Here is a 19604-nt window from a genome sequence, read left to right as displayed (position 1 = left end):
TCCATCAATTTTTTCAGATCATTTTAGGGGTTGATGCTAAATTTAAAGTATATTCAATAATCAAGTAAATCGCACTAAAGAAGACTGACAATAATGATTTCCACACAGTTGAAAGAAATGAACGAACAGAATCTTACCGAATCCAATCTGACTCGGTTTTCCTGACCGAGTCGGACTCGGATAGGCCAGTAGGAGTTCAGATCGGTTCAGGTTAGATGACCCAGACTCGGTCCCGGATCAGATCGGGTTCGGGTTAGGCCCTACAAATTTCGAACCGAGTCAAGTTGGACCCAATCCGATCCGACTCGGTCCGATGCCCAACTCTAGCGACAATAGAGTATGACAGGAACACACTTAGATGGAAAACGTTTGTGAAAAATAAAACAGGCGGCAACATAGAGAGAATGAAAAACGTTTGTGAAAAATAAGGCAGTAGCCCATATCAAAATGTTGCTCCCATACCGTAATAAAGTTGGAAATAAGATGTCTGCTGCATATCAATCATCCAGATTTTAAACACAGAATTTATAGAGAGTAAAAGAGACAAAAATAAAACACAAGATCCATTTATCTAGCTAGTGCACTGAGGTACAATCCACAAGATATAGAATCGAATCATCAAGTCAATGCATCGAAGTGCCTTTTCAATTTATATCGCACGAATTCAATCATTCGTACTCCCCGCAGAGCCATTTATCGAAGTGCCTTTTTCAAATGATATCGCATGATCAATCATTCGTAGTTGCATACCCTATTTTTCATGCGTCCGTAAAGAACTCGGAACGTACGCCACGCCAGTAGAACCGCCAGTAGAACTGCCGTCATCACAGCACATATCAATAAGACATTGCGGAACCCATCCTCGTGGTCTTTCCAGGGAATGCCTCCGACGCTCAATCCGAATACTGCAAGACTAGAAAGAAAAACATCAGTTCCATGCTCCATAAATCGGATAAGAAAAATGCTTAGTTGCATGACTCTGTCCGCAAACAACAAACACTAGCAACCCAACATGCTGACATTGCATACTTGCAGAGATCCAAGCTGTTTATCAGTAAGACCCAAGTGTTTTTTTTAAAAGGACGGTTACAAAGACAATAACCGACCGTTGTCCCACTAAAGCTATGTACATGGCTTACCAAATGAGTCTGATTACTGTGGGACGAGACATTCATAGTGCGCCCAGGTGATGAAAGGCCCAGGTATTTCACACCTGCCATGTCAAGCCGGTGAACGAACTTACAGAATTCCCTAGCTCCAAATCCGGTGGTGACATGCCATGTCAGCACATGCAGGGATGCTTTTGTTTGGTGTTGTGGTAGATGGGCACTAACAAATAAGCATTCCTGAAGGTGTAGGATCCCTTTTCTTTTTAAGGACAAGTAAAGGAACCTATTTGGATAGAGAAAACCAAAATGCGGAAATGAAATTACCTTTTGAGGCCCGTTTGGGACATGGGATTAAATGGTATGGAATTGCATTAGATGGAATTAACACTATTTATTTGACAGTAATTGCGTGTTTGGAAATATCATGATATTTGATTGTCCAATCCCACATTTGGAATTAAATTCTTCCTATATGAAAAGCATTGTATTAAGTGAAACTCACGATTTGGTGGACCATGATACCGCAGGATATACTGTTGGAACAGGATGACATGATATTTGAATTAATCCAATCCTTCCCTGTTATTTCCAAATGCAGTATGGAATTTGAGTGGGACCAATGCAATTCCATATCACCTAATCCCACGTCCCAAACAGGGCCAAGAAATAGAGAAAGGTAGAATTCAACACTAATTTCATTGTTAAGCTGCTAGTGTTGTTTTCTATGAAATGTTAAAAGGTCAAGAGTTAAACAATGAAACCTCTCTCATGATCATGAAAATCTATAGGGATAGATTTTGACCGTACTAGCCTCTTGGTATTGCCAAACACCCCAAAATCTATTGGGATTTCATTGTAAAGCTTAAACAAATGCCCTAGCTAGCTCCCTGACATTATTTTGAAATTTTTTTAGATAAATTTACCCCTGAAACTGGCCCCATGCGTAGAGCGTTGCGCCTGTCAGGGTATATTGGAGGGAAGTGGATTGTGCTTGCTGGGTAAACTCTATGGGGTCCATTGTAGTTTTTGTGAGAAATCCACCTGTCCACATGTTTTGCCAAATTATTTTATGGCATGAGCCTAAAAATGAGGCAGATCCAAAGCTCAAGTGAGCCACACGACATAAAACAATGATTATTGTATGCCCACGGTTGAAACATCGGTGGGGCTGTAGAAGCTTTAGATCATGCTAATATTTTTATTTTTTTAGTTTATCCTAGTAGTAATGATCTTGTGAACATTTGGGTCATTTTGTCAATGGTTTGGATTGCATATAAACATCACAGTTGAGCCTAGAAAGGTTTGAGCAGTATCCAACCCTTTTCCATTGTTTCCCGTCATATGGCCCACTTGAGTTTACGGATGTACCTAATTTTTTGTCTCATGTTTTAATATGATATGAGAATACGGATGAACAAAGTGGATTTCTTACAAACATCATGGTGAGCCCAACATAGCTTCCTATGCGAATATCTTATGTGAAAGGCATTAGCTATAAATACCACCCTAGCAAGACTTTTCAGGTGCTTTATGGGGCCCACTATGATAAATATATTTTATCCATGCTATCCATCCATTTTGAAAGATCATTTTAGGACATGAGCCCAAAAATGAGGCATATCAAAGGCTCAAGTGGACCACACCATAGAAATCAGTGAGATTGAAAACTTATCATTGAAAACTTCTTAAGGGCCATATAATTTTTGAATCAAGCTGATATTGATGTTTTCCCTTTATACAGGTCTATGTTACCTTTAGAAGTTAGATGGCAAATAAACATCACGATGGGCCCTATCAAGTTGACGATGGGAGTTCAATCGTTTCTTGTAGTGTAGTCCAATTAAGCCTTTGGTTGGCTTCCTTTTGGGGCTAATGCTCTAAAATATTTTGTCAAAATATATAGATAGAATAGATAAATTATATATATCATGATGACCCCACAACAACTAATAACGGTGGCCGGTGGTGTTCACTCTCAACTATTTTCTTGTCGCAGGGTCCACCTTATATGTGGATATAACTCTTTCTTTGGCCGTAAAAAGTAGTGAGATTGAAAACCTATCATTAAAATTTTTTTGGGGGCCACAATTTTTTGATATAACTTATTTTTTTAAGCTAATGACATTAAATTAAATTCTGAATCCAATGGATGAAATAGATTTGACACATATCTCATGGTGGGTCCCACAACCTTAATTAATATATGACAGTCTAGACCCTTAACACATGACAATCTTAACTCACACACACTCAATAGTGGACCTCACACACGTGTTTATGTAGTGTTAAGGGTCAGGGTTGAAGTTGTCATGTGTTAAGGGTCGAGGTTGTCATGTGTTAAGGGTTAAGGTTGTCATGTGTTGGTTAAGGTTGTCATGTGTTAAAAATCTAGGATATTGCATATCAACCTCGACCCTTAACACATGACAACCTTGACCCATAATACAGGACAACTTAGACCTTTGACACATGACAACTATGAACCAAGCCTTTAACACATGACAACCTAGACCCTTAACACATAACAACCACGACCCAAACCCTTAACATATGATTACCTATACCCTCAACACATGACAACCGATATTCTTAACACATAACAACCTAGACCCAAATTCTTAACATATGACAATTCAGACCCTTAACACCTGACAATCACTTCAACTAATGCAATACAATATAAAATCTAAATTCTATCTCCTTCATTGTCTTTCACATAACAACCACAACTATCCTTCTCTACCTCAAATTCCTCCTGACAATCACTTCTTCTTGTGACAACAACCACGACCATCTCTCTCTATCCACAATCAAAAGTAACTTACCTCTTGAAGAAAATGATATTCTAAATGAAAAATTCATTTAAAATATCTTACACGTATCAGTGGCTTCTATCTTTAATAAATGTAGTTGTCGAAGTAAAAATAATACTTTTATAAGGTTTTAAAAGTTGTTAGCTATGCTCATACACCGGAGAAGTTGATAGCGGTGAACATATGCCAGAAAATGAATTCGAGGGAGTGATAGTGGGTCCCTAGAAGACATATTTGAAAATGAAGAAAAAACCCAAGAAAAACAACAAATGAAGAAGAAGTTCCATACAGACATCAAATTTCAAAATAGAGGCATTTTTGTCTACCAATTCTCTAAAAAGTGATCAAAAGTCCAATCAAAGAACATATTTAAGAGGTTATTTTTTTAGGCTTTTGGCAATACCATAGGGCTAGTACGGACAAAATCCTATATATATATATATATATATATATATATAATGGTTTTACACATATATTAAGATAAAAATAAGAAAAGAAAACCGTTTCCCCCTCTTTTTTGTTTTCTCAAACGGAGAAAACCATTGCGTTAGCGAAATTTGTATTTTTTTCCACCTAAAACAACAAAAAAGTAAGAGAGAGAAATACAGCATACTTCCTGTGATGAAAGATAACGGCAGAAGAATCACTGAAAGAATGGAAAGATAGTAAAGCTTTTGGTTGATCTGCGCAGCCTGCTTGCTATCAAGAGCAGTCTGCCGGCTATCAAAACCCGCTTGAATTGCTTCGACCCGGCTGCCTATAAACCCCACATTTTCTTTTAGCCTCCCGAGGCGGTTGATTACCGCCCGAAGATCATTGACATTGTCTGGAAGAATCCACCAACTTTTTTGACTAAAATTTTCTTCGATGCGGGGGAAAACCTGCTCCACATGAGCGATTACCTGGATTGCGACATGGACGAAAATCATCAGAAGATTCAGAACGAGACAGATGTACGGCCTGGATTTGAATTTGAGTGAGCCAATAACCTGGAAAAGTATTCATAGCTCATGCAAGTCATAAGTTTGTATAGATACAAGATGCTACATGAGTACTTACAAGGTCACAAGACGGGACTAAATTATTACTTTTTTAAGGTATGTATGAGGTTCTTCATAATCTAAACCAAAATGGTGATATTATAATGACACGGATGTGATGTAGAGCAGGTCGCGGATACTTTCATATTCAATATGGACTAGAGAAGACCCAATTGGAGGCGGAAGTGATCAGGACCATCAAAACCCTAAAGCAGGTGTATCTCGCAGACTGGAACGAGTTATTTAATGTACCATATATGATTTTGTGGTAGGATAAGCTACTTTAGCCACCCAAACTCTGCTATGCCGGGTTGCCCATGCCGAATTTGGGAAATTCCATTAGATCGACGGTCAAAACTCCATTTTAATTTCTTTTTTTACCATTTATAATAAGTTTTATTTTAATCATAACTCTTGATCCTATGAGATTTAGGAGTCGTGCCCAGCTGAAAAGGGCTTAAAAAAATGAGAAGAATAACATGGTTAGGCCAAATTGGACACTTATTATTTTTGGCCGAAAACCGTGAAGTCTAGTTAGAAATCATGACTGTCTATAAACAGTAAGTCACGAAATTTAGGGAGTTTGATTATGAAACTTCTTCCTAGATTTGGTATCAATATCTAAAGGGTTGTAAATGTGTTTTTATCATCAATCAATCTATTTTCGAATTTATTAGAATTTATTTATATTTTCATATTTTCTCTCGTAAATTCGAGGAGTCTTTGTGAGGAGTATAAAGAAGCTCCATGAATTCAGAGTAATTATCCATTTGAGGAAGACAGTGATCAACCTCATCGCGTCCATCTCTGCGTGCGTCAGGATGGGAAACCGGTATCTGTATATCCAATACTGTTTTAAAATGCAGAGTTGTATCTTTGCTCCATTTATTCAGTTCGTTTTCATGTAAGGGCGTCGCCAAGGGGACTTTCTTCCATAGTAAATTTATATAGACAGAAAAAAAAATACCTGAAGGAGTCGCTGCAAATCCAAATGCAGTTTGGCCAATCTTCTATCATCCCACATCTCTCTCTACGGTAACACCACCTGGGGTTGAGAAAAGAGCTCATATATTGGAGAAATATAGAAAGAAAGCTACTTAAAGAACCAAGTACATCCAACCGTGAAAAATGAAGGGTGTGTATGGATGCTTGATTGAAATGAACAATTTTCACTTAATCATTATTGGAGGAAATGACAAGGTGGCGGCAGCACTACTTTAATTTACCCATAATAGCAAATCCATGCATTTGATGTTGGACTTGGATCTAATTGCAATTTGGGACCAATACCCCATCATAAATGAAATGGACATAACCAACATTAGTCATTTTCCCTTAACTGAATTGAATGATTGAAATCCAATTTGATTGAATATCCAAATGCACAACGTCCAATTTAGCTGAAAATGTTGGTTTGATAAAGTGTAAATGACCAAACTAATTGTAATGATTTTAAGAAGGAAGTTTTTAATGGTTCAATCACCACTGTTTCTTACAGTATAGTCCACCTGATAGTTTGATTTGTTTCAATTTTAGCATAATGTCCTAAAATGATATGGAAATATGGATGGACAACATGGATATAGAATACATACATCAAAGTAGGCCCCAAAGTAAGGGCCACACGGTCTTGAGTGAGTCCCAGGTCTCACCAAATCTGGTCTCATTTCTGACTATGGGTGTGTGTGGTAAACTTAGTAAAAAGAGCTTGAATTGAATTTAAGTACTGAACTTTAAGTATTGATAATTGCTAGAATGCTTGTTTGGTAAACTGTCCCAAGAAATTCCTGACATTGAGGGTGTGTTTGGATGCGCGGATTATGTGGGAGTAGAGTGGAGTACGTGGGATTGGGTTTTGAAATCCCACCCCGTCCTCCTGCAGTTCTGTTTGGATGGCGCGGTATTGACGACGGATGAGAGTGGTCTCTGGATTCGGGAGAGGATCCGGTGGATTGAGAATCCCGTTGACTGGTAGAGGTCGGTTTGGAGCCAGACGAACCGACTCTGTTTACGCACGTTGTGCGGCGAAGGCGCGGAAATAGCCACGTTTGGAACAAGTTTTAGCGAAGGGAGTATCCACACCGTCCATTCTGACTTCATGGGAAGGGTTGTGACCCCCTTTTAGAGATTATGGACGGTTTGGATTGCTGATCCAATCACCACCAAGATCGCATAATGGCCCACCGAAGTCGGTTTTCACAGACGCAGGGACTTGCGCAATTTCTTGCGCTGTGCTGATGGTGGGGCCCATGATTGATGTCTTCAGGGAAATCCACTCCGTCTACTGAATGCACGTTGAAAAACTAGTTGGAAATGTTTGGTTTCAGATTGAATTCGGTGTAGCCTACAGAATCTTTTACTCCACCGTTCGTCTTGTGTTTGACAGTGGAAATCGTGTGTGCCCGTGCATGGGAGGATAAGTTTCCATGGGTACCGTCGGCCCCACCTCCTGGACGCATTGGACAGTTCCGATCATCGAACCGTCCGTGATGGTGGCCCAATACACGTCCTAGCAGGACCCAGTGCGAACGCTGGCCCATGCTTGCCCAAACGCACTATGCTTTTGAAATCCCATCCCGTTCGCTTGTCCAAACATGGCAGTAAATGGGCCAATGGATATAGCAATCCAGTGGGATTGCAGGTAATCCACTGTCTAACTCATTTATGACATTGAAAGCCGTGCAATCCACCCTAATAAAACCCACTCCCACCTAATCTGCGTGTCCAAACACGCCTTGAAATTCGTGTTTGGTAAAGACGCAAAAGTAGTGCCTTTAACCTGTATTGCATATGATGCTCTATGGGGCCACCATAATGTATGTGTTTAATTCACACTCTCTTCTTGTTTTGCTAGATTATTTTAGAGCATGAGCCAAAAATGAAGCAGCCAATTCTCAGGTGGACCACACTGCATGAAATAGTGGTACGATCGCTTACCATTAAAAATTTCTTGCAGGCTATAGAAGTTTTGGTCTAAGCTAATATTTGTTATATTTCCCTTCATCCAATTTGATTGTCCTAATCAACCCAGAGGGTAGAAAATAAACACTATGGTAGGCCCTAAGAAGTTTATAATGGTGGCTATTCAATCACTTTCCTATAGCATAGTCTACCTAAGATTTGGATTTGCCATGTTTTTTGAGCTCATGCCTTAAAATGATATGGAAAAATAGATAGACTAACCACATTCCTATTACCATGCAATCTGCTGTATATATATATAAAATAAATTCTTATTGAACAACCTCATGAATTGGTGGGCATTTTCATCATTTTAGGAAAAATCAATCTTCAAACTAAACTCACGGATATTAGAGAAAACTAATAGAAGATATCTGTTTTACAGCAACTTTATTAACGGGGAAGTTTGATGAAAACGTAATTAACAAAAGGTAGTATTATGTATATGTACTATTTTGTAAAATTTCCTATAATTAAATATTTTCAACTCCTCTATGAAGGGATTGTGTTCAAATCCGGTGGACAATAAACCTTTGGAACAGAGCTCCTGTGGGGCCCACCGTGATGTATCTATTTATCCACTCAATCCATTTTCTTAGATCATTTTAAGATATGAGCCCAAACATGAAGCAGATCCAACGATCAAGTGGACCACACCAGAGATGACTCTTGCATTTAATGATTCGTGCATTAATGCATCTTGCATTAACCAAGCTCACTATTTAGTGTGGTCCACTTGAGTGTTGGATTTGCTTCATTTTTAGGCTCATTCCTTAAAATGATATGAAAAAAAAAATAAAAATGAATGGACAGCATGGATAAATAGATACATCATAGATGTGTTTGACCCATGCGGACCAACGGTTGATAATAAGACGGCCAGTTTAGCTAAAAGTAGGCCGATCCATGTATCTGATGCATCACCTCAAAAAAGCACCAGCATCCATAACTCATCCATAACTCATCAGTACGATGAGAGTGTACTGAGTAAACGCAGTTGGGCCCACCTTGAATGTATGTGGTCTATCCACCCCGTCCATCCGTTTTTTCCATCTAATTTAAGGGGTTGGGCCCAAAACTGAAGCATATCCAAAGATCAAGTGGATTATACCACAATAAACAGTGGGGATAATGATTTCCACCATTGAAACCTTGCTAGGCCCCACAGTGATGTCTATTTGTCATCCAACCTGTTCATAAGATCATACAGACATGGATGAAAGTAAAACAGAAATATAAGCTTGATCCAAAACTTCCGTGCCCCTCAAGAAAGTTTCAACTGTAGAAGTTCAATTCAACTGTTTCCTGTGGTGTGGTCCATTTGAACATTGCATATGCTTCCTTTTTGGGCTCAAGTCATAAAATTATCTGGAAAATGAATGGACCGAGCGGATAAAATACATAAATCATGATGGGCCTCACGGAGTTTACTCAGTACGCTACGGAGTTTACTCAGTACGCTAAGCGTAGGGTTACTCACTACGCAATCCGCTTCCCTATCCAAACATTCAGGTGGGCCACATCAAAGGGAACAAGTGAGGAGTGGAAGCTCACCCTTGAATTGCACAGCAGCCCACCTGAGTCGAAAACAAGCTAATTTTTATCTAGCCCTTCATGTGGACTGGATGAAGGGTGTGAACGGCATGGATTCTACATACACAACACGGTGGGCCACAGTGTCTAATCAACAGTGGTCGTTCCCTCTCAAAATGTTCCATGTCGTCCTGTGGACCATCTGAGTTTTGGATCGGCAAGAGCGCATTAAAAAATAAAATAAAATCTCGACAGGTATTACCATTCTCAATTCGGGCCCCGATGTTTTCCCATAGCCCTTCCATCGATTCTTCGATGGCATCAAGATCAATCTCGAGCTCTGTGACAAAATCCTGAAGGTAATCCACATGCCTTTTTACAATGTAAATAAGAAGACTTCCAACAGTTATCACCAGCGGCTTATCAGCTTCCTCTTCATTCATTTCCAACTCCTCTGGTTCCACCATCTCATCATTTCTAACCAGATTTTGATTCTCAGGAAAGACACCCAATTCGAGATTTGGAACCAAAGACATTGTAATCATCGAATTTTCAGTGATTCTAGCAGCAAGCCTAAGTCCGAAATTGCTGAGAGAAGGTCCTGACGAATTTACCCGAAGAAAAAGTGCCCCATCGACATGGTCACAAAATGGTCCGCCGCTAACCATCCTTGTAATGTCTTTGTGTTTCAGATGTGGGCAGAGCTTCCGAGTAAAAATTTCCTCGAATGATATAAGCTTCTGATTTCGATTGGGAAGTTCTCCATGATACCAACAGAAACGATTCGCTGTATCTTCTGTGAGATCCCATTCCTTTTCAAAACAAGTCCCCTGCCAATCGAATCCATAAGCTTTCCATACCACACCATCAGAGGTGTTTCTATCCATTTCTTCTGTATATGCAGTAGTTTGATCTCTAACAAGTTCTGAGAATACACAATAATTCAAGATATGTAACTCCTGCAATTGTTACTCTCTTTGAATAGTTCAATCCAAAGACTCACATGATGAAGAAAAATCCAATAATCAGATTCTGTCAACAAAACCTCTGAACATTTGTTGTTTCTTATCTCTGAAATAGAAAAGAAATATATTAGCATTACTCATCTGGTTAAAAACAAAAAGAAAAGAGTATAAGAAGAGGGGGGAAATTTCTCATGTAACTAAGACCACTCATCATATCCAACCTAAGTAATCTGGAAAAACACTCCTTTCATATTATAGTTTGACCACAAAAATCTGCGAATAACCTTTCAAGGGAAAAAAAAAAAACTTACCAAATTGGAAAAAAAAAGAGACAATTTTAGATCAATAAAGTGAATTTGAAAAACCAATTTATTTTCATGTAGACTCATTGCCAAACCCTATAAAAATCAATAAAAAAGAAATGCACATAGTTTCATAGTTTAGTATGCACATAGTTTCATATTTTAGTATAAATAAAATGAATTTAAGAGGAATAATTTTCTTGGCTATTCATTCAAATGGATCAAGAGTTCAATGAGGACATTTTCCATAGAATTAGATATAGGCGTGATTGCCGCTTGCCAATGGAATTTAAGGGACATTTTAAGAGGAAGGTTAGCTTTTTGAAGGTTGGAAGGACTTCAAAGTTAGAGCGATTAGAACCGGTTCACACTAATGCGTGGGGACCAATTAAGGTATCCTCCCTCGGTGACTTTTTATTTTATTTTATTACATTTATTGATGATGCTAGTGAAAAACTGTGGATTTATTTCTTGAAGCATAAATCATAAATATTTGATATGTTCAAGAAATGAAAAGTTTTGGTTGAGAATGAAACATGTCTAAAACTGAAGTGTCTTAAATCAGATAATGGATAAGAGTATTGTCCTAACAAGTTTGAGTATTGTGTTGTTAATGGAATCAAGAGATAAAAAATAACTCCAAGAATGCCACAACAAAATGATGTAGCTGAGCGCATCATTAAAATCATTCTAGAGCATGCAAGGAGTATGATAATCCATATCGGATTGCCTAAACAGTTTTGAATGGTGGATTGCCAGAGGAAGCATGGATTAGAAAAAGAGGTAAACTTGTCACATTTAAAGGTATTTGGTTGTATATCTTATATCCATATTAATTATGAGAATAAAGACCAAGCTTGATCCCAAGTCCATAGGGTGCATATTCATTGGATATGGTCTTAATGATTTTGGTTATCGATCTTGGGATGTTAAAAAAAAATCATTAGAAGCAAGGATGTGATATTCAATGAAATTGTCATGCATAAGCATAAGTAGAACAACTAGTAAGAAGAGAAAACTACGCATAATGAGTTTGTATAACTTGATGAGATATCTGATAAGGATGTTCTGAGGTCAAAATCTGTTATTCTCCTTCTCTGCATTATTTGTCGTTGACTAATAATGGTGAACCAGAATGCTATGAAGAGGCTTTATAGGTTGAGACTATGAACAAGTGGGAGTAGGTTATAAATGATGAGATGGATTCTCTAATATCAAATCAGACATGGGACCTAGTTTATGTTGCTGACAGATGTCTTAAATTTGTTTAGCCTGGGCTCGATGCTATCGGGTATTTTTTATTTTTTCACCTCTGGTCGCTGGACATATGTTGTCATTCCTCGATGACATCGAAGGTTACATGATGTCATCGAAGGTTTTGCGCAGATTTTTTGCGAAAACGCAGATTTTGTGATTTTTTCCTTTTGATTTTGTTTAGGATTCTTTCTAAAACTATATATAGGGGTGTAAACGGGATTGAGAAGTATTCTAAGGCTTCTTAAATTATTCCAAGGGTCTCTAAAAGGGTTTTAAGGTTTCAAAGGGGTGGAGCAAGGTTAAGATTCAAGGTTGTTCAAATCGGGTAAGTCTTCTCTCTTTGTAATTTCTACTTTCATAGTGAAGATTTATCGCTTTGTACCGTGGTTTTTTTTCCGAAAGGGTTTTCCATGTTAAATCTTTGTGTTCTCTTGTGTTTGCTTAGTGCTCTTAGATTGCTATCCTAAATTCATCTCTGTGTGATTCCACCATCAAAACCACAATAAGTGGTATCAGAGCAATCGTCGGGACATAGATTTGAATATGCAGGATTAACATTGATGGGAAGCACTATGTATGATATTGAGAAGTACTCAAGGAAAAATAACTTTGAGTTATGGAAGATCAAGATGATCAGTTCCTTAACGAAGCAAGGTGAGGATGGTGCTCTTGAGGAAAGAAAGTCTAATATGACTGATGAAGAATAGAATACTCTTGATAAGAAGGCCTTATTCTCGATCCGTTTATATCTCACGGATGAAGTCTTTTATAATGTTTTGAGGAAGAAAACTGCAGCTAGTTTATGGGAAAAGTTAGAGGATATTTATGCTAAAAAATTCAATGAGAATCGCATACACTTGAAGCTACAGTTGTTCACCTTCAGATTGGCAGAGTTTGGAGATGTGGAGGCCCACATCAGTAATTTTAATAAACTGATTTGCAAATTGCTAGACATAGAGGAAGTGATCAAAGATGAAGATCAAACATTTATATTATTGAATACTCTACCACCATTGTATGAGTCATTCAGGGACTCATTGTGTACCGAAAATAAAATCCTAAGTATGGACACCGTTATCTCAGTCCTTCAAGGGAAGGTCATGAGAAAGATGAATGGTGGCTTGGGATCATCTTTTGATGCACTGTTTACAAAGGGCAGAAATACTGAGTGAGGTAAAGGATCTTCAAGACCTAAATCCAAATCCAAGGGCAAGGGCAAAGGAAAACTAAAGTGCTGGAACTGTGGGATGACTGGACAAATGAAAAATGATTGTACTAATTCTAAAGGGAAGAAAGAAAACTCAGAGGCTTCTTCCAAGGAGATCAATGTTGTCACATCTGATAAAGAAACAAGTGAAAGTGCTGTTCTGTTTGTGTCTATGATCGGACACTTGCACGGAAATCTTAGAAATGAGTAGATCCTTAACGTAGGAGCATAAGATCATATAACTCCTCATCAAAGTTGGTTCTCTAGTTATAGAGAATGTGATGGTGGACAGGTCTTTATGGGCGATAACAATGCCTGTAATGTTGTGGCCGTTGAGGGTCAAATATTGCATATGATCCCCCATTTATACCTTGGTTTTATGAACATGATAATGCTTAATGTTTTATTTTACTCATGTTTGTGTTGCAAGGTGAATTTAAGAGCTTGGATTGAAAAAGGTACTAAAAGCATGAATTTGATGTTCAAGAATCACCAAGGCAATGGATGGATCTTAGAATGCCAACATTGAAGAATTCATATGCTAAAGATCCAAAAAAATCAAGTGAAGAATGAAGAGAATCAAATATTTAAAGTAAAGAAAATGAATCCTTAAATTGTCCTGAAAACAAACATATTCCTGAAAGTGTCCTGAAGAAGCATATTCTGAAACTCTGGGTCATTCTGTGAAATTGCTCAGAGTGAAGTCTATTTTAAAAAACTGCGTAAATTTGAGGCTGTTTCTAGATTTTTCCAAGTCGGTGCGAAAAGAGATGTTGCAAAACTATAAATAAGAGTCCCTAGGACATTCATAGGCATCATCTAGGGTTTGAGGAGTAGAGCAAAAGCATAGAGAAGTTGTCGTCAAGAGTTTTTCTTCCTTTTCCTTGGTTGTTTTTATGTTTTTATTAAGAGATTCTAGTTCAATCATGTTTATGGTTGGCTAAACCTCTTAGCTAGGGCTAAGAGGTGAAGCTTGTAGCGTGATGAGATGTTTCTATTGCTTTGATTCATGTTTATGATGAACTTATTTTTATTCTAGTTTAATATTTAAGGAATACTTTCAGTTTTTAATGGTTTATTGTGACTCAAAATACAATAGATCTGCAATAGCTTTAAGTATCTTCGTTGCATATTTAGAGATTATGGGATTGGTAAATCCTATTATTTGCCATTATCTCATGGGCATGGTTTGGTAATGGAATCCTTGCCAATTATCATAATTCTCTTCTTTCGAGAATTAGGCTAAAGGAAGTTCACATTGATCTTAATTTCTATATCTTCCAACTGGATAAGATAGGAGTCTGATTTCAGTTGTGTCCTTGAATCAAGTAATAAATTTCCCTGATCTCCACAAGTGGATCCTTAGAAACCCTAGTTCCCACCTTTGAATTCTTAGTTTTAATTGCTTTAATCACAATTACTCTCTTAATCACTTCAGAATTAGTTTTACATCTTTTTATATTTCTACTTCTAGTTGCTTTTAAAATGCTCACGAGATTAGTCCTTGTGGATTTGACCTCGGTCTTACCGAGATTATTACTACATCATAACCCTATACTTGGGGTTGTGAACGGTAGCTAATTGGTACTGTGAGCATTAAGATATTTGATGGGATGGAGTGTACCTTGACTGATGTTAGGCACGTTCTTGATATGAATAATAGTCTGATTTCTCTCTGTGCATTCGAGGCTATAGGGTGCAAGTTCACTGGTATTGATGGTGTTCTTAAAGTTTCAGAAGGGGTACTCGTGGTTATGAGAGCATAAAAGTACGGAAACCTTTATAGGTTGATCGGGAACGCTTTAGCGGGTGGAGCGGCAGCGGCTGTTGTAGATTCCACATCTGCACGTATGTGGCATGCTCATCTGGGCCATATGAGCGAGCGGAGCATGAAGGTACTATCTAATCATTGTTTGATTACAGGTTTTAAGAATTCTAATTTAGATATATGCGAGCATTGTATATATGGTAAACAGTCTAGATTATCTTTTAAATCTGGAAAACATGCATGTAAAGGAGTGCTTGATTATGTGCACTGTATGGGGGCCATCGTCAGAAGTTTTCATTGAGAGTTGTCATGGTATGTTTCATTCATTAATGACTACTCCAGGAAAGTTTGGGTTTATTTCACGAAACGTAAATCCAAAGTTTTCACCATATTCAAACAATGGAAGACAATGGTAGAAAAATAGTCAGGGTGAAAAATAAAGATTTTGAGGACTGACAATGATGGAGAATTCACTTCCACTGAGTTTAATGAATATTGTAAGGATGAAAGGATCACTAGGCACAACACAGTGCGCCACATGCTAGAACAAAACGGTGTGGCTGAGCGGATGAATCAGAGTCTCTTGGAGAGGTGTCTGATGCATGTTAAGTAATGTCGCGTTGGGCAAGGACTTATGGACTTGAGGCCGTTAATACGACTTACTATTTAGTGAACTGATCCCCGTCTATGACAATTGAATATAAAATCCCGTATGAAGTATGGAGTGGTCATAAGCTGGACTACTTAGATTTACGTATATTTGGTTGTGAGGCTTACTCTCATGCATCGTCAATTAAGAGAGATAAGCTAGATCATAGAGCTAAAACACATCGTTGTTGGCTATGATATTGGTGTAAAAGGTTACATGTTATTCGACAAGGTCACACGCAAGGTCATCACTAGACATGACGTCGGATTCGATAAAAGCTCCTTATTTCCAAGAATGATTAGGAAGAGTTAGAAGAACCTGAAAGGTTAATCGTAGACATCCAAATTGACGCAGGTAGAGATAGATGCGTAGACAAAGGTACAGAAGCAGGTGGAGCAGTCACCTGTGAGAAGAAACCCATCGCATGATCGCAGGTTACTGGCAAGATACATGGATGACTCTAATATTGCATATGCCGTCATTACAGATGAAGGGGATCCATCTACTATTCAGGAGGCTCTTAATGAGCCTAATGTAGAAAAGTGGAAGGTGGCTATGGACGATGAGATAAACTCGTTGCACAACAACCACACATGGGAGCTGGTGGGCTTCCAATGGGCCGAAAAATGATCGGATATAAGTGGTTATTCAAAAGGAAATAGCATAGATATAAAGTAAGGCTAGTGGGGAAGGTGTATACTCAGAGAGAGGGAATTGACTTTGCAAAGATATTCACCCCATTGGTTAAGCAAGCGTCTATCAAATTCATGTTGGCATCGGTTGCCCAATACGAATAAATGGATGTTAAGACTACATTCCTGCTTGGGGAATTGAAAGAGCAGATCTACATGAAGTAACCAGATGGCTACGAAATTAAAGGGGCAGAAAAAAAAGTTTGTAAATTAATGAGGTCATTGTACGGCCTGAGACAGTCGCTTAGACAGTGGTATAAAAAATTTGATTCTTTCATTTTGAGACAAAAATTTATTCGAAGTAAATACGATTACTGTGTCTATTACAAGACACCGAGTGATGGAAAATTCATCATCTTAATATTGTATGTTGATGATATGTTGATTGCCTGTCATGATATGTTCGAAATCAACGTACTAAAGACTCAGTTATCAGGGACATTTGAGATGAAAGATCTGGGGGCTAGAAAGAGGGTTCTCGACATAGATATTCATAGAGACAGGAAGAGGAGAAGACTTTGATTATCACAGGCAGAATACCTTGAAAAGATGTTGATCGAGTATGGGATGACCAGGCAAAGTCCGTGAGCGTTCCTCACGCGGCTCACTTCAAGCTTTTTTCAAAATAATATCTTAAATCAAATGAGGAAAAACAGGTTATGTCTCATGTGCCTTATTCGAATGCGGTTAGTAGTTTAATGTATGCCATGGTCTGTATGAGACCAGATATTTCTCATGCAGTCGGTGTTGTGAGCAGATACATATCAAACTCCGGCAAACAACATTGGAAAACAGTGAAATGGATACTTCGATACATTCGAGGTATGAAAGACTACGTCTTAACTTTTGAGAATACAGAGAAAAAGTTGGTAGAGTATGTGGATTCAGACTACGCAGGCAGCGTGGATTCCATAAAGTCGACTTCAGGTTACTCGTTTGTACTAGCTGGTGGAGCAATTAGTTGGATGTCGAAACTTCAATCTATGGTGGCTCTTTCCACAACAGAAGAAGAGTATATGGCAGTGACGGAAGTATTTAAGGAAAGTATTTGGTTAAGAGGCATGATAAATTAGTTGGGACTTCAGCAAGAAGCCGTGCCAGTTAATTATGATAGCGAGAGCCTATCGATTTGGATAAAATTTTTGTTTATCACTCTCGTAGTAAACACATTGATGTTCGTCACCATTTTATCTGATAGGTGCTTGAGGAATGAAGCATAACACTGGAGAAGATTCACACCAGTGTGAATCTATCAGACATTCTCACCAAGGTTATTCCTAAAGAGAAGTTCAAGTTCTGTGTAACTTCTTTGGGCTTAGCGATCGTGTAAAAGGAGGACGGTGTGTGCACGAGAAGCATTGATGAAGCTATAATGCAGAGATAAGAGAAGAGGATAAGAAGCTACATATTTGAAGATTGAAGACATGGTGGAGATTGTTGCTGACAGATGTCTTAAATCTGTTTAACATGGGCTCGATGACATTGAGCAGGCTTCGATGTAATCGAAGCCAGTTCGATGACATTGAAGTCAGCTCAATGCCATCAGGTATTTTTTTTTTTTTTGTATTTTCACCTCTGGTCGCTAGACATATTTTGTCATTCTTCGATGACATCGAAGGTTGCTCAATGTCATTGAAGGTTTTGCACATATTTTTTATGGAAATACAAATTTTACAATTTTTCCTTCCAATTTTGTTTAGGATTCTTTCTAAAACTATATATAGGGGTGTAAACGGGATTGTGAAGTATTTTAAGGCTTCCTAAACTATTCTAAGGGTTTTTAAAAGAGTTCTAGGGTTTCAAAGGGGTGAAACAAGGTTGAGATTCAAGGTTGTTTGAATTGGGTAAGCCTTCTCTCTTTGTTATTTCTACTTTCATAGTGAAGATCTGTCGCTTTGTGCCATGGTTTTTTTTCACGAAAGGATTTTTCATGTTAAATCTTTGTGTTTTCTTATGTTTGCTTGGTGCTCTTGGATTGCTATCCTAGATTCATCTCTATATGATTCCACCATCAAAACACCAACAGTCTAGTTACCCAGGGAAAAGACAGCTTTGCATAACAAGTGAGTTTACAAATTGAAGGAAAAACATGATGGTAACTAAGCAATTTAATGTCATGTTGGTTGTGAAAGGGTTTGAACAGAAGGCAGGTATCAACTATACCGAAATCTTTTCTTCTGTTGTTAAATTTTTTACTATCGGATTAGTTCTAAGCATTATGGCTGTAAAAGATTTGCATTTACAATAATTATATATAAAAACGACTTTTTTTCATAGTGATCTTGACGAAGATATTGATATGAATCAGCCATAGGGATGTGTTGCACCTGGCAAGGAGAACTATAAGTGCAAAAGTTTGTCTATTAGCATGCGTAATGTGTCGTCGAGTCTGATTACCCCCAATGGTAGTTGAAGACTTGCAGACTCGAAAATTGGCGATGATCAAGGTTTGAAGATTCACGTATATGAATCAATGCCTTGATAAACCTTAACTTTTTATAACCTAGAAATCTTGCCAAACCCAAAACTTAATCCTTTAGAAGGCCCCACCTTAATAGGAATATCTAAGGTACTTTAGCCTCAAGGAGATGTCCAAATGGTCTGTTTGGACTTGACACAAAAGAGAGCAAAAGTTTGAAAACTGAAAATTTATAGAGAAGCACAAATTCGATCATATCAAGGGGTCATCGATCGGTCACGATCGATTGATGTCCCCTTGGCCTGATCGATCGAAAATGGTAAAAATAGTCCAATGACTTTACTGCCTATTTTCAAATTACCTCGATCGATCGATCGATCGAAAGTGTCAAAATTTGTCCAGCAGGTTTATGACTTAAAATCGAATTAGTTTGATCGATCAAAGCCATCGTTTGATCGATCAACACTAACCATATTCTGCCTGTTTTTTAGCCGTTGTAAACCAATTTAGTTAGGGCATTTAGGCATTTTAATGAGAATCCGATAGAGCTTTGGCTAGGTGTTTTCCTCTCCAAATCCATCCTCCTTAGCTCTAATGTCATTGAGTTCATTCTTCAATCCTTATTTCTTAAGAACATTTATGAGCATTCAAAGCTCGAATTGAATCATGAATTCAAGCATTAATGGCCTGACCTGATTGAAATAGATAAATCCTTTGTCTAATGGCCATTGAATGCTAGCTTAGGTGAATCCTACAAATCCCTATAACACATAGAGTGGCTCACCTATCCTTTTCCCTAAACTTGACATTGCATTGGAAGATTCAAACAAGGTGTTGATCATGCGAGCTGAAGAGGAGCTGATTCATGTAAGAAGAGGCATCTCGTCAA

The 19604-nt window shown here is 38.1% G+C and overlaps 1 protein-coding gene across 1 annotated transcript in view; it reads right to left on the bottom strand.

Moving 5' to 3' along the window:
* Positions 1-440: 440 nt before the first annotated feature.
* Positions 441-19604, bottom strand: part of LOC131218749 (uncharacterized) — a 52111-nt gene continuing 32947 nt past the window's right edge. The window contains exons 3-4 of the mRNA XM_058213515.1: positions 4536-4824; positions 441-905 (exon numbers count right to left, since the gene is read on the bottom strand). Of these exons, the coding sequence (XP_058069498.1) occupies positions 733-905; positions 4536-4824 (462 nt within the window). The 3' untranslated portion in view covers positions 441-732. The remainder of the gene's footprint in view (positions 906-4535; positions 4825-19604) is intronic.

Source organism: Magnolia sinica, chromosome 11, assembly GCF_029962835.1.
Source record: "Magnolia sinica isolate HGM2019 chromosome 11, MsV1, whole genome shotgun sequence".
Classification (NCBI taxonomy): domain Eukaryota; kingdom Viridiplantae; phylum Streptophyta; class Magnoliopsida; order Magnoliales; family Magnoliaceae; genus Magnolia; species Magnolia sinica.
Note: the sequence above shows the minus strand (reverse complement) of the source record. Positions and strands in the feature narration are given on the sequence as shown.